Below are 14,689 nucleotides of genomic sequence, written 5' to 3' on the forward strand. Positions count from 1 at the left end.
GTAGGTTATTTTAGAGGATTTTTTTAACCTTGTATATTTTTATTTATTTTTAGAGGTGAATTGAAATCAAGGATTTTCACCGCATCCAAACTTGTATAAGGATTTGATCACCCTTATATAATGAGATCACCTAATAAAGACTTCTATGCAGACATTGAAGGATCTGCATCTTCGAAAGATGTTGGATGGGATTTCAATAGAGACGCTTTTACATCTGGTGATCCAAACACATCTTTTCCAGTGAATGAAAGATTTATGCGCGGAATAGAGCAGAGCACCGATACATTAATGAATATTAGACAGGAAGACGTTGCTTTAAGTGACATGGCCGAAACGATGTCCAAGTCGCCTTGTAAGAAACAGACAGCCCGGAAATCATTGGCTAAAGGAAATCCTAATGACCTTGATGATGAAAATACAGAAATCAAAACTGAACCAAACCCAGATGACGACTCTGCCAATATTGCTGCAAAGGTCCTTCACTTCTTTTGCCAGAAATGCAAAAATGGAATCCGCTATAGTCCCAACGACCTTCAAAAACACTTTCTTATATGTCACAACGGAGAGCTGCCACTCTATCCCTGCGAAATGTGTAACTACACCGCAAATGATTTTCAAGCGTTCAAACAACATAGAAAAACTCACCGGAGTGCGCTAGTTAAATGTGAAATATGTAACAATGACTATTTATACACCTTGTTGGGCTTAACAAAACATTTCACAGTTATGCATTGTGTTAATGGACACTTCAACTGCTCAAAATGCAGATTTTCTACCCGTGACGTCGGAACGTTCGTTCAACACATTCACCGGCACAACGGAATAGAGTATGCATGTCAGAAGTGCAATCACATCAGCTACTCAAAAATAGAGTTTCAGAGACATCTTCAGGGACACAGTACTATGTTACCATTTAGCTGTCAATACTGCAATTACAGCGCTATGCGAAAAGATTTTATAGTAAAACATATTTTGGCAAGGCATCGGGAACACATTCATACAAGAGACGATCTTGTACAGGATAGTTCGAAGGGACAGATGGTACAGACAAATGCCGGAATTAAGTTTCTCCAAAAAAGAAATCCATCAGAAAGTCAGGATAATAATTCACACTGGCGACATGAAGGAAACAACCCCTCCCTGGATAAGGTTGGAGACGGTATTGATAACACTAGTGTGTTTCAGCATAAATTCCCAGATAAAAGCCAACCTCCAAAAGACTTTCCCAGATATAACACTGAATCTGAGAAAAATGCAAATGATGGAATTCCTTCGGTGACCACAATTACGTGTAACCGAGAAGACGCAGGCACTCAGGGGAGTATGGGTCTTTTGCAAAATGCTGTCCACGGCCCTACTGTACTCATGGTAAAAAACAACAAAATTACAGTCCCGGCCAATTACACTGCAACCTTTGTGGGCTACAAGATGGTAAATGGGAAGCAAAACCTTGTTATTAAATTATTGCCAACAAATAAGCAGGCTGCAAATACTACACAGCCATCACCGTCACCTCAGTCATCAAACAGTTTGCCACGTTTCTCTCAGGGCTCTATGCATGGACCATACGGAGCAACTGTAAACACTAAAGATAGTCGGTCAACACCGTCATATAAACCACCTTCCCTTCCGGCTTCTTCACCTTTGGCTCCAGCAGACCGACAGACCGGGTCACTGCGAAACATAACAACGGCACTTGGCTCTCTAATGGCAAGAAAAAATGAAGCTATGGCTAAGCTAGCGGCTTCGAATAGCCGGCAACAATTTCATGAACCAGTACATAAAAATGTGAATAGTGTTAATAAAACAAATTCCTCCTCTTCTGATTTTGGGCACAAAATTAAAGAAGAGCCTGCAGAGTATAATATTAATGAGCAACAGTTCTTTGACAAGGATCACACATATGAATCACCTAACGAAAAAATTCATCCATCTACTGCATCGTCTCGGCTAAGTGTAGATCCAACAACTGGTTTCTTAGTCAGACCCCAGCAAAATAATGAAACTAGTGGGCCAAAAGCTACAAAGACTTTTTACGGCAGCAAGAACTTTAACAATGCAATGTTACATAATTCAGCAGCAAGTAGCCTTGGGAATTTCACTGGTACCAGTCCCAACTATATTTCTAAAAATGACTTTACAGTGAGAAATCCTCAAATGAACGAGAGAATGCCAAGGCCAGCAGAGAATAATAATAATATATCCTTCATGCCAAGGATTACATCGGTGTTCTCTTTGCAAAATCGTCCATCAGACCCAAAACCTGTTGCAAAAAATACTTACTTACACAACATGCTACAAGACAATAAAAGGTTAAATGATAAAATTGGCATGGTGAACTCGCAAAGCTCACATCATGCCAACAATGCCTTTGCTTTTCCAAAACAACCATTGCCAAGCCCAGTACAACCAATGTCAAGCCCTGTGACGAAATTCGACAACCGTCTACAAAATGGGAATACACCTTCAACAGTATTTTTGAAACAGGAACCAGTATCTCCTGGATCCAGTGTTAAAACTCAGCCCACTAGAGTCACAGAGCTTCTGAAAACGCACTCAGATGCAATAGTTAACCAGCAACTGGCAAAGGACAAGATTAACTGCTTGGTAAAACCAACAAGCGGACCAACACCTTTCCAGCTTTACCAAAATCCACAACTTGCTGCAATGTCACAAGGAAACCCTGTATTGTATCCTTCAGGTTCTAATAGGTTTGTGCTGCCAGTTGTTCCCACTAACCAATCTGGCTTAAAAATCCTTTCAGGACAGACAAATGCATCCAGCACAGCAACATTTTCTGCTAGCAACAGGTTTAATTCTCCAGTAATGGTCAACACAAAGCCTGGCATGGTATTAACTATCGCTAATGGACCTTTTGGTACTATCCGAAATATGACCAATGGAAACCAACAAGTGATCGGCACCGTGAATAATTTAGGCAAAATGGCACTTCCTAGATTGCCACGGCCTACGGTACCTCATATCTTTAAACCAAATATGAGTACTTCTTCAAATAACGTTCCTGCTAACATTTCTGGTTCTGCAGTAGGAGGTAAGCTTCCAATTAACCTAAATGTTCTTCAGTATTGTTTAAATTCTGATGCTACTAGAACACATGCTGGAATTTTAGAGGCTAATAAGCAAAACGACTCGCTCCAGAAACAGCCAGTGTATGCCCTGTTGCCGGATGGAAAGCAGGCAGTTCTTTTGAATTATGTTTTACCAAAAACTATGGCTGCAAATACCCAGAAACCTGTTCAGCTAAATCGAATCAACCCAAAACTCCTACCAAAGAAACCAGATGATGGACGGCAGCCTCCTGCTTTGTTGAGGAGTAAACCGGATGCAAGTGTAGTTCCATCAGCTACAGTTAAGGAGGAAGATATCAGTGCGCTCGAAGGATATGGTGGTAATCCACCTGCAAAAGTTATCAACTCAGATTCTTTGCAGAGTAAGCCAACAGAAAGAAAGCCTTGCCTAAGATCTACTTCCAGTGCTGCTCAAGCAGAAGAGTCTTTTCTTTCCGCAAATGATGATGATACAATGTCACAAACTTCTTCTGTAGCTAGTTCAAAGGTAGCAAAATCGAAATGTAAGCAAAATAACGCAAACCTATCAAATTCGAAGAACAAGAATTGTAAACGAAGAATATCGGACGCTGGCAGCTATGAAGCGGATTTTGAATTTAAGACGAAGAAAAGAGTTGTTGATGTCTTGGTGGATGTGCCTCGTAAACAAACCCCGCATAGAAAATGCAAGGCAAAGTCTTATGCAAGTGAAGTAGATGTGGAGAGTATTCCAGAGGATCCTTTACCAACACCTTCTAAGGAAATTGTAAGAACATTAAGGCTTCATCCTTTCAGTCCTAATCAACCTATAAAGTATCCTCGAAGGGATCAACCAGTTGTTGTCTTGAACCATCCAGATGCAGATGTACCTGAAGTTGTTAACCTCATGAGAACCATCTCAAAATTCAATGGACATGTTCTAAAAGTATCCCTGTCTAAAAGAACACTTGAATCTCTTTTAGAGTCGAAACTGTTGAATTACACTGATGGACTAACTGGAAGGCGTCACCGTCGGGGAAAACCTGTAAGCCCTGTAAAAGAGAGATTTGTTCTCAAGTTAACCTTAAAAAAAACTAGTAAGAACAACTACAAAATTGTGAAAAATACTCCTGCGAACAAGCTGCAAACTAAATTCACTTGCTGGTTTTGTGGTCGGATATTTGACAATCAGGATGAATGGGTTGGACATGGCCAAAGACATCTAATGGAAGCCACGAAAGATTGGAACACGTTATTTTAGCAATTTTACTTTTGACTTTAAGACTGCTGTTCTGTGTTTTTGTTTTTTTTTTTTCTTCCCGTATAACTCGAACATTTAACGTGTCACTTTTCTCAAAATTGTCAGCTTGAGAATCCAGTCCAGTATCCTGCTGTTCCGACGCGTTCTGCTGAAATGCAGTTTTCTTTGCTTCTGACTCGAACATTTTCCCCACCCCACCCCTTTTTTTTTTTTTTGTAATTTTTTTTTCAATTTTTTTTCTAATGCCTTTTAAAGATGTATGCTCTGTGAATTGTACAGTGAAATCAACAGATTTTCAGTCTTTTTTTGGCATGTGTAGTATCGAGTAACTGGAAATGACATGAGCGCGTGTCTTCAGTACGTGATTGATAAATCCAATGTTTGTAGATCCAACGGTGCACAACTTGTTTACAAAGCCATGTATTAATGTTTGAAATCTGCAGTTGTGGTACATATTCAGGTGTGTACTGTGTACATTTTTACAGCATTGTCTTATAATGTCCAATGTACACATTTCCTTTTTTTTTAGTAAATGGTATACCAGTACTACCTGGACGGAACAGAAAGCCTTGAAGAAAAAAAAAAGACAAAGCATTCTAATTTTGTTCCACATAAATTTTTTCATTTATATAAATATATACAAAATCGGGTAACATTATGACTGACTTTTTTTTTTTTTTTTAAATGTAAATAGGAAAAAAAAGCATGATTTGCCAAGAAGTTGATATGCTTACACTGCTAATTTTTCATGGATATTAAAAGTGAATTATTGTGAATGGCTGTACATAAGCATCTTGTTTTTTTGTTTGTTTTGTTTTTTTGCCAATCTATTGTTCAAATGCAATTTTTCTATTTAGTTTGTCGAAAAATTAAAAGGTTATCATGTTTTTAGTCTTGAACAAAATTTCCATTGGTTCGAATTGCTACATTTTTTGTGTTGATTTTCTACAGTTGCTTATATTTTAAATTTAGGATGTCAAAAATGCAGATGTTGCTTTGATTTTAAGGTAGAAATGGGCTATTATTTCCTACAAATTTAGATTTAATGCCATGCCAGGGTTTATATATTATTTTTTTTTCTTAAATAAAAGTTTTTTTGAATTGAGTAGACAGAGAGGATTGACTTTTTTTTTTTTTTTTTTTTTTGGTCCTATTTTGGAGCTTTCTTTGCCCCCTAGGATGTAATGGGTGACTACAGATTTGAGTTTAGCCTACAGCAGCAGTCAACAATTATTTCTTATCATCTTTAATGTTGCCAATCAAAACATCAATTTTTTTTTTTACTCAGTAATTTAGAAAATCATAACATATAGTTCTCATTACTTGTCTGTATTGCTGCTGGTAGGATGTGTGGTTTCAGTAATGGTAGTTACTTTTTACTTCTAAAAAAAACCTGAAAAAACCTAGAGGCACAGTTTTGACATTTGTGCGTTTGAGGTAGATGCTACTTCCTACCAGCAAAGTGACATTTTGTGTGTTGGCCCAGTTTACATTTGTGTCCAGATTTGTTATTAACGTCCGTAATTTAAATCATAATAGTGGTTTTCATGACGGAAGATCAGAGGTCATAAAACAGGTGTGAACTCTTCCTAATATTCTGCATATTACATCGTCTGACAGATCGGTCATGGTGGAGTTCTATCATCTACATGAGAATTAATGAGAACATTGTGTACTGTACTTCATGTTATTAAGCTATGGCATATGATAATGCATTATACTGACAAAAATACTCCATTTTAAAAGTGACCTTATGGATATGTAGTCATGTAACAATGGGAGCCTCTAATGCATGGCCACCTCCATCAACTTTTAAGACAGTGATAGGGGGACTCCATTCTCCAGATTTGGATATGCCATGAAGGTTCAATATACAATCTTTACAACCTTTGAAGCCCAAAAGTATAGCAGTTATAATAAAATAATTTAATTCTAGGTAACAAAAATGTTGGGTTGTCTATGCCAACTCTAAAAAATGGTAAAATTTGTCATGAAGTAGTTGTCCAGGATTTAAAAAGAGGATATATATGTCTGCATTGCTGCTACAAAGCTAGTTTGTGTGTAGCAAGTGGCCGGCAGTAGCTGGGACGTCGCTGTCGGGCATTTGTCGGTTATCCGGTGCTGTGGGTGAACAGGAGCGCCGGGGGGTGGCGAGTATAAGATGTTTGTTTTTAACGCTCACATCCCAAAGCCACATATGGCCAGGACAACCTCTGATAGGTCAGATTTTTGTCACACAGGGTTTTAAGGTTTGGAGTGGATAATAATAATAATCTTCATTTATGTAGGGCCATCAAATTCCATGGTGCTCTACAAATCAATATGCAACTTTTTCAAAGACTGAACTGCAGTTGTCTTGTAGCACCAGGAGACAGAAGTGGAGGTTTGTGAAAAGTTACACTCCATAAATCAGTCTGCTACATCTGGATTCACGTGATACATCCAGAGTAAATTGTCGTCTGAAAATTAAAAAATGCACCAAAAAAAAAAAAAAAAACTGCAGTGATGCTTCCAAACCTGCTTAGGTTTTTGGAAAGCATTAAATTGTACTTGCCAATCTTTTAGTTACTGGTGTGCCATAAGTCTACAGATAAAATGATGTGACCTGGAAATTATTATTGTTGGAGTGATCTTTTATTTCTGAATTTCAACTTCAAAGAGTCTTTTGACTTTACAAGTAGGCCAGATTACATGTGTTTTTTTTTTCTTCCGAGTCTCAGGTTTCACTCAATGACTTAAGGCCCAGACTTGTCCTTGTAACATTATTAATACCCAAGTGTCATATTATTTACTAAGAACTGCTAAGTCTATTGAGGAAAACCTATTCATTATATCCTATATTTAACACTTGCACTATTGTTAAATGGAACCTGCTGCACGCGTATGCTAATTATTAAGAATATCACATACATAACATTTTGTATTGGTATTTAAAGCGCTAATATCTTTGAAGATAAAGCAAACCAAATGGCCGATTTAAGATGCAGGATAGGAAATACAAATATATATATTTTTTAGACAATTTATGTTCATAAAATAAAAACCTAGAAGCTTATGTGCATTATGGGAAGTCTGCTCATAATGTGCTTTTAGGGGAAAATCCAACAGAGAAAAATGACTTCTAACTTCCAAATGAAATCTGAGAAGTAAGGCTTTTTCACAAAATGGATCTGTGATGCTGTTATGTTCACGAGGTATAAATTGATTTTACAGTATATACATGTTTTTGAACCAATCATTCTGGCCATTATATCTGGCCACATAACTTTACCAATATGATTAATGAGATCGAAATAAAAAAATGCTGTAATTTCTTTTGGGGACAATCTTTATGGATAGTGTTTTAACCCCTTAATAACATTTTTGAAGTGCGGTATGTATGCATTTTTAAGTAGTATGTCATAGGCGGCAGGGACTTGGCGCATGGTGACCTAGTACTACGTCCAGCTTCTGGCACCAGCTGCCGAATAGAGCGGGTGTTAATAGCAGTGGGTGTCGGCTGTATATTGGAGATTCTTCTGATCGCTGGTGTTAACCCCTTACATGCCGCTGTCATGCATGACTGCGGCATGTAAGGGGCTTTTGCTGTAGATTCCTCCCACTTCCCGAGGGGGACCGTGGCTCCAATGCCAGGCTCGGGTCTGCACAATCCTCCTTGCAGGACTCTGCTGTAGCACACTGAGCAGCACAGCATGTTTAGTATGTTACATAACACAGTGTAATAAATCTATATTTCACTGTGTTATGTGAAGAAGAGCTGAAAAAAACCATCAGAGCACTGTAGAAATAAACCCCCCCCCATTTTTTAAAAAGTCTTTTTAATAAAATTAAAGTGAAAGTCCCCTAAACACTAACATTCCCTGTACCCATTTAATGAAGAACAAAAAATCACGAAACAAACAAAACATATTTGGTATCGCCACGTCCGTAACATTATTGGACCTGTTCAGTCAACACTGTAAAAACAAAACCTAAAAAACATGCCAAAAAGGTACATTTTTTCATAAATTTTGTTTACAAAAATGTTCCAAAAAGTGATAAAAAAAAAATTATGTGCACCAAAGTGGTACCACTTAAAAGAACAACCCAGCCTGTAAAAAATAAGCCCTAAACCAGCTCTGTCGACCAGGAAACTTTTAAAGTTGTGTCTCTGAAAAGATGGCGATACAAAAATAAATGAGATTTTCTGAGTTGTAAAAATATACAAACTATATAAATGAGGTATCACTGTAATCATAGTGATCCATATATAAATTTTATAGTACAGCGAACGGCCCCAAAAAAATTCAAAAAGAAAGGAAACCAAATTTGACGATTTTTTTCTCTCCATACATTCAAGAATTCATAAAATCTCATCAATAAGCTACAGCCCCACTAAAATGAAGCATTTGTAAAGTGCATCTACAGTCCCAGAAAATAAGCCAAATTGGCAAAATGTAAAGATTGTATAGCCGTTTATAAGTGACAATGCAAATCTGCTCTGAATGGCGCAGCTTCCCTTCAATGCCCTGGCGTGTGCCCATACAGCAATTTACCACCACATATGGCGGATTGTTATACCCTGGAGAGAGTGGTTATCAAATTTTGTGGAGCATTTTGATATTTTATATACTAAGAATTTGTACATTTTTTTTGGAAAACCCCTTTATTTAACCAAAAAAAAAAAAATCCCAATTCAAAATTTCACTTGATTTTGTCTTAACCCCTGTAAATCATTTAAAGGGTTAACAAACTTCTTAAAAGTTGTTTTACATACATTAAGGAATACAGTGTCTATAATGGGGTAATTTATGGGGTTTTACTATTATTTAGGCCTCTCAAAAAGTGACTTGAAATCTGAGCAGGTCCCTCAATAGCAGGATTTTGCGTTTTTTATGAAAATGTGAAAAATCGCATCTAAACTTCAAAGCCCCATAACTTTTTTTTACCAAAATGAGAGGATGCATAAGAAACCATGTTGACATAATGCAGACATTTGATAAATGTTAGTTATCAAGTTTTTTTGCTATTATGATTGTGTTGAAAAAGTAGAACATTTTTGAAAATCGAGAATTTCTGCAAATTTTCACCAAATATGTGCTTTTTAATAAATAAATGGCAAAACATACCACCAAAATTTTTCAACTAACATGAAGTACAAAGTGTCACGAGAAAATAATTTCAAAATCACTTGGATATGTTAAAGCTTTCCAAAGTTATAACCACCATTTTTTAAAAAGGGGCTGTGTACGGAAGGTCAAAATTGGCTTTGGTGGTAAGGGGTTAATGCAGAGCTGGCAAAATGTTTAGTAGTAGCAGATGAGTGCTGCTATCCTGGTGCTGATCACCACCTCACTGGATGTTATCAGGGGCCAGTAATCAGTTTAGCAAATATCTTTGTGCTCCAGCTTGTGAATAGGAGAGTTCCACTTCAAAATTCAATTTTTTTAAAATGTCTGTGTTACATTGTTCAGGGATTAATCAACGCGTTTCATAATCAACATAATGTTACGAGTGGTCTATTTGTAACTAAGTTGGGTTTGATAGTCGGGTGTTCTTAAGTAGGGGACCACCTGTATTTCAGAATTTAAAAAAAAAAAGAGTATTTGAGTTAGTGGTGCCTATAGGAAGTGTATTTTTAAGAATACAAATATTATGCCTTTTGAAATGTAGAAAGTGAAAGGCAGAAAAAGGCATCTGTGTTAGAGGTATTTTCGTTTTTGTTTTAAAATGAGTAGTTTTCTAAAATGCATCTATTCAAGACTTTGCTGTCTTATCTTTGTAATGTTTATTGAAGCCTTTTTTTTTTTAAAAATCGTTAAGTTGAGTATTAGAAGCTGCAGCTCCAGCCATCAGCTCTTAGTATCTGTGTATACGCAGCCCTCGCATTGTTCTCCCTGTCTCTTCCTGTGTGTGTACTTCTTTTTTTTTTTTTCTCCCACAGTCAACTTTATTAACAGCATAGCAACTTGATGGAGAGACAGGCAGCCATTTTAAAAATCCCTTAGAAAAAAGGCAGCATTGTAAATGCTTTTTGTGAAAAGACTCACAATGAACCACGATTATTCAGTTTTTTTAGTTTTGTTCATTCTTGGTGATTTATAGATACATAAGGTGCGTTGTCATGTAACATTAATGCAGAGAGTTACTTGATGGATGCTATGTTTAGTTGTTGTATTCTGTGACAAAAAGGATTCGAAGACTCTCGATGTCTATGGCTGTTATTCCTTTGTGTAAATTGGGTAAACTGCACTTCAACGGAAAGGATTGTGTGGAGAATGTTACACATCTCTAAGAACTGTAAGAATTCTGATTCTAAAAACAAATTGTAAACAAACTAAAATTGTGTGGCAGAGAATATTTACAAGTAAGCTTTTAGTTCTAGTCCACCAATTTATTTTCTTCTGGTTTTAAAAAAATATATACACATACCAAAATAAGCTACCCCCAAAATAAGAATGTTCTACTTACGGTCATACAACTAGGCTATATCTAATTACCTTAAAATAGAAGCACAACAGATCCATAGTTATCGAAATATTGCTGAAAAAAATCTGAAATGGAAAAGCAATTTTTAGATTTTTAAAATATTAATTATAATTCTTTATTTATATAGCACACACTGATTACGCAGCTCTGCACAAACCATGACAAATTGGTCAAATATTAGCCTCGAAAATTTTAATTTTTAATTAACATTACTTTATCTAATACAAGATGCTTAAACATCATTTTACATTATTATTATTTATTATTATTATTATTATTATTCATCGTTCACAAGGAGATTAATATTTCTTTCCACTATTGTACTTCCTGCTGTTTTTTTATTTAGCTGCAGTGATATGTTTTTTTTTGTTTGTATTATTCCTAGTAGGCTTGTTTTTTGTCTGATGATGGACAACCCCATGAAAGAACAATGCTTTTGGTAATCTAGTGAATGCCCAGATTATAAAAAGTCTCAATTGCCAAAAATAAACAATTAGAATGCAGAGAAAAAAAAAATTTAATTCCTGTTGGTTTTGTGGTCAGAAATGACTTTGTCTGAAAGGGATTAATAGGGAGAATTTATTCATCCATTTTCAGCAGATTTCTTTGTGGGTCTAAAATGCCTTGCACCAGCTTTTATTAAAGGGGTTGTCCGCTTTAAGCACATTACAGCAAATAACTAAGTGTTTGCGCAATGAAAAATGATTACATTTTTCCAATATACTTTCTGTATCGATTCCTCTGTTTTATAGATCTCTGCTTGCTGTATTTCTATAGGAAGCTTCTATCTTTACTTCCTGAGGATAAACAGCAGTCCATGGTTATGTGATATCAGGTATACAGGTGCTTGTTTCCATCACACAGCTGTGATTGCACTGGGGGACATGTATCTTTATTTTGATAAGTGTTTTTTTTTTTTTTTTGTTTAATTTCTTTGTGGGCTTTTTAGATGCGACTATGCCTAGGTTGTGTTTCTGGCTAAATTCCTAAATGTATCTTTCCAAGACAGATGTTTTCTTTTGTTTTTCGACTTTTTAGGTGCACATTAGTCTTTTTTTTTTTTCCAGGTGCAAAATAAAGTACAACTGTGACCCCATGCTTGGTTTCATACATGCACCTAAAAAGTCACAAATCAAAGTCAACGAAAAAAAAAGACATTTATTACAATGGCAAATTTAGAAAGATTGCTAAAGTATGTGGACTTCAGCCAACTTTGAAAAGTTGCAAAGGAAAAAAAAAATTCTACATGTGCCCCACTGTGTGTTATAACAAGCGGTGCACCTGTGTGAGATCACATGACCATGGATCGGTGTTTATCTACAGGAAGTAAACGATGAAGCTTCCTGTTGAAAGACAGCAAGAAGACAATAAGCGAAGATCTTGGAAACTGAAGAATTGTTACAAAAAGTGTATTTTAAAAATGTATAACTTTTCATTACACAAACAAAATCCAATTATTTTCTGGAATGTGCTTAAAGTGGACAACCACATTTTTTTTAAGGTTTTTAGAATATTTTTAGTTTCTGACTACAACTAAGGCTATATTCACACGAACGTATGGGGGACGTATATACGGCCGACGTATATACGGCCGATATACGTCCCCCATACACTCCTATGGGCGCACAGCACCCTACGGGAGCGGTACGGTGCCGCACACGTGCGGCACCGTACCGTTCCGTACCCGGGAAAAAGATAGGACCTGTCCTATCTTTTCCCGTAATACGGGGCCGTGCGCCATAGGTTGCTATGGAGAGGGGCGGGGGTGAGCTGCGCTCACCTCCTCCTCCTCTCCCCGTACACTGCCGTTGCCCGCTACGGTACGGTACGGGCGGGCAACGGCAGTGTGAATATAGCCTAAGGGTGTGTGAACTCGCTGTCTACCACATTTTGACACACACAAGCTAAACCAACTTACAAAATAGGACACAATGTTCTTACACTGCACAGAATTAAAAAACACAATGATACATTCCTCCCGATGTGTTTATGAGGGCAGAGAGCAGCCTGTTTTTGTAAAATCAATCAGACGTCTCAATAACTAAAGAGGTTGTGCCAAGTCTTATCCACTTTCCACAGGATATAACAATAACGGTATGATTGGTGGGGGGCCTGAGTCATTGTGGAACTTTTTACTATGCCTTCTCTAGTAGTTACATGGTGGAGAAGGCATGTTTGAAGCCCCATCTCCGCCAGTTTTTGAGTTTTTCATGGACAGACCAGGGTATGGAAGTCCTGGCTTGCCATTTTTGCTATAGTCTCCGCCATAAAACCGGCGGAGACTGTAACTGGAATCTACGCCAAGTCAGACTTGGTAAAAACAGGTCCAAATGGAGTCGATACCTAAAAAGATCTACTAAGAGGACAGAGCCTTTTAGTAGATCTGGGGTGCTGTGCATCGGGTGGTGAGTATAAATTCCCCCAATTGTTCACAAGAAGTGGTGTCTCTTTATTGTTGATGGAGTGGCAGATCAAGCATCCAGTATGTCCCCAGTACTTGTGATTAATAAATTGGGCCCCCAATAATTGTATTGTTATCCCCTATCCACTGGATATAACAATATACTTTGGCAGAACCCCTTTAAGCGTATAGTAACAGAAATTGTGGATTTGATAAGACTTGTATACTAAATAATTGTAGTAATTAAATTATTTAATCAAATATTAAGTTTATAATTTTGGGAAAGTGTAAATTTATAAAGCTATTTCCTGGCCTGTATTGCATTTGATATGCTGCATTGCCTCTCAGTTAAAATATTTGTATAAAGCTCTGGAAGCCAATTTACAGAACAGAGATGGGATAAGAAGCCTGTGGTTCAAGTGCTCTGCTCTCCCCACAACAAAGCTTCCCGTCATACCCTCAAGCTCAGTTTAATTTAGTTACTCTTCAAACATCTGGCAGATTACTACATGCACCTACTTCTTTTTGTCCCCCCCTTATTATTCCTCTGAGAAAGTTGAATCTTAAAAATTCAGGGCAGGAAATGTTTTTGGGAAGCTGCTACTTTCCCAAATATGTCTTTAACTAACTCAATTCTGAAAGATTAGATTTACCTGTCAAGCACAGCTATTCTATGGCCAGACTATAACCATATCGAATTCACCTAATAACTGTTGGAATGCTGACAGGAAAAATTTGAAAAAATTTGTTATTTTTATGGTCAGAAAAGGCTTGGTCTGAAAGGGGTTAGTGTTTGTGATGAATACAGAAATCATCAGAAGGCCGAATAGTTAAAGGGGTCCAAGTCATATTGTCATATCCTAAGGATAGGGGATATGAGCAAGTGTCCCGACTCTCCATTTACTGTCTATGGTGGTGCTGGAGATTTGAGATGAGCGGACCCGACCTTCCCTTTCGGTTCGGTGACCAACCCGGATGTATTTTTTTTGATGTTTTAGCATACAGTATAGCAAACTGACATCCCGAGCAACTAGCCATGACTATTAGCCACAGGGAGTTCCCAAACTGGAAAGTCTGGTCTGCTCATGTCTACTGGAGATTCCTGGGCACTGTTTCCGGATATGGACAGGCTTCACTGAGCTACAAAGACAGATACAAGCAGTTGAAGGAAAAGGCCGGTATTTGATTAGTTTCCAATCATGCCACAGCCAAGATGATAAATTTTATTTTATATCTAGGTATTAATGAGACTAAGATGGGTGGGTTTGAAATGCTGCTTTGGCCTCTAAATGAGACTCCTCTTGGGCAATATGTGACTCTTCTTAGCTAATTTGCATATTCCTTTTTTAATAGGTAAACGTCCAAGATTTCACATGAACTAAAGAATTGCAGAAAGTGTATTTCCTACGTTACCACAGGGGCCTGGTAGTTTAGTGGGGCAAAAGCTGGTGAAACGTTGTGTTTAATAGTTTACTGTTGTATTGTGAAGGCTCATTCACACAGAAGTATTGT

At 37.2% G+C, this 14,689-nt stretch overlaps 1 protein-coding gene across 5 annotated transcripts in view; it reads left to right on the plus strand.

Moving 5' to 3' along the window:
- ZNF518A (zinc finger protein 518A) overlaps positions 1–14,689 on the plus strand; it is a 157,398-nt gene that overhangs the window by 5,620 nt on the left and 137,089 nt on the right. Inside the window, exon 3 of one of the 5 annotated variants that reach the window (XM_072130013.1) lies at positions 54–5,384. The exons of the other annotated variants lie outside the window; for them this stretch is intronic. Coding sequence (XP_071986114.1) covers positions 121–4,308 — 4,188 coding nt within the window. The 5' untranslated portion in view covers positions 54–120 and the 3' untranslated portion in view covers positions 4,309–5,384. Of the gene's footprint in view, positions 1–53; positions 5,385–14,689 lie in introns of those variants that run through there. 5 annotated transcript variants of the gene reach the window in all.

This window comes from Engystomops pustulosus, chromosome 11, assembly GCF_040894005.1.
Source record: "Engystomops pustulosus chromosome 11, aEngPut4.maternal, whole genome shotgun sequence".
Lineage (NCBI taxonomy): Eukaryota > Metazoa > Chordata > Amphibia > Anura > Leptodactylidae > Engystomops > Engystomops pustulosus.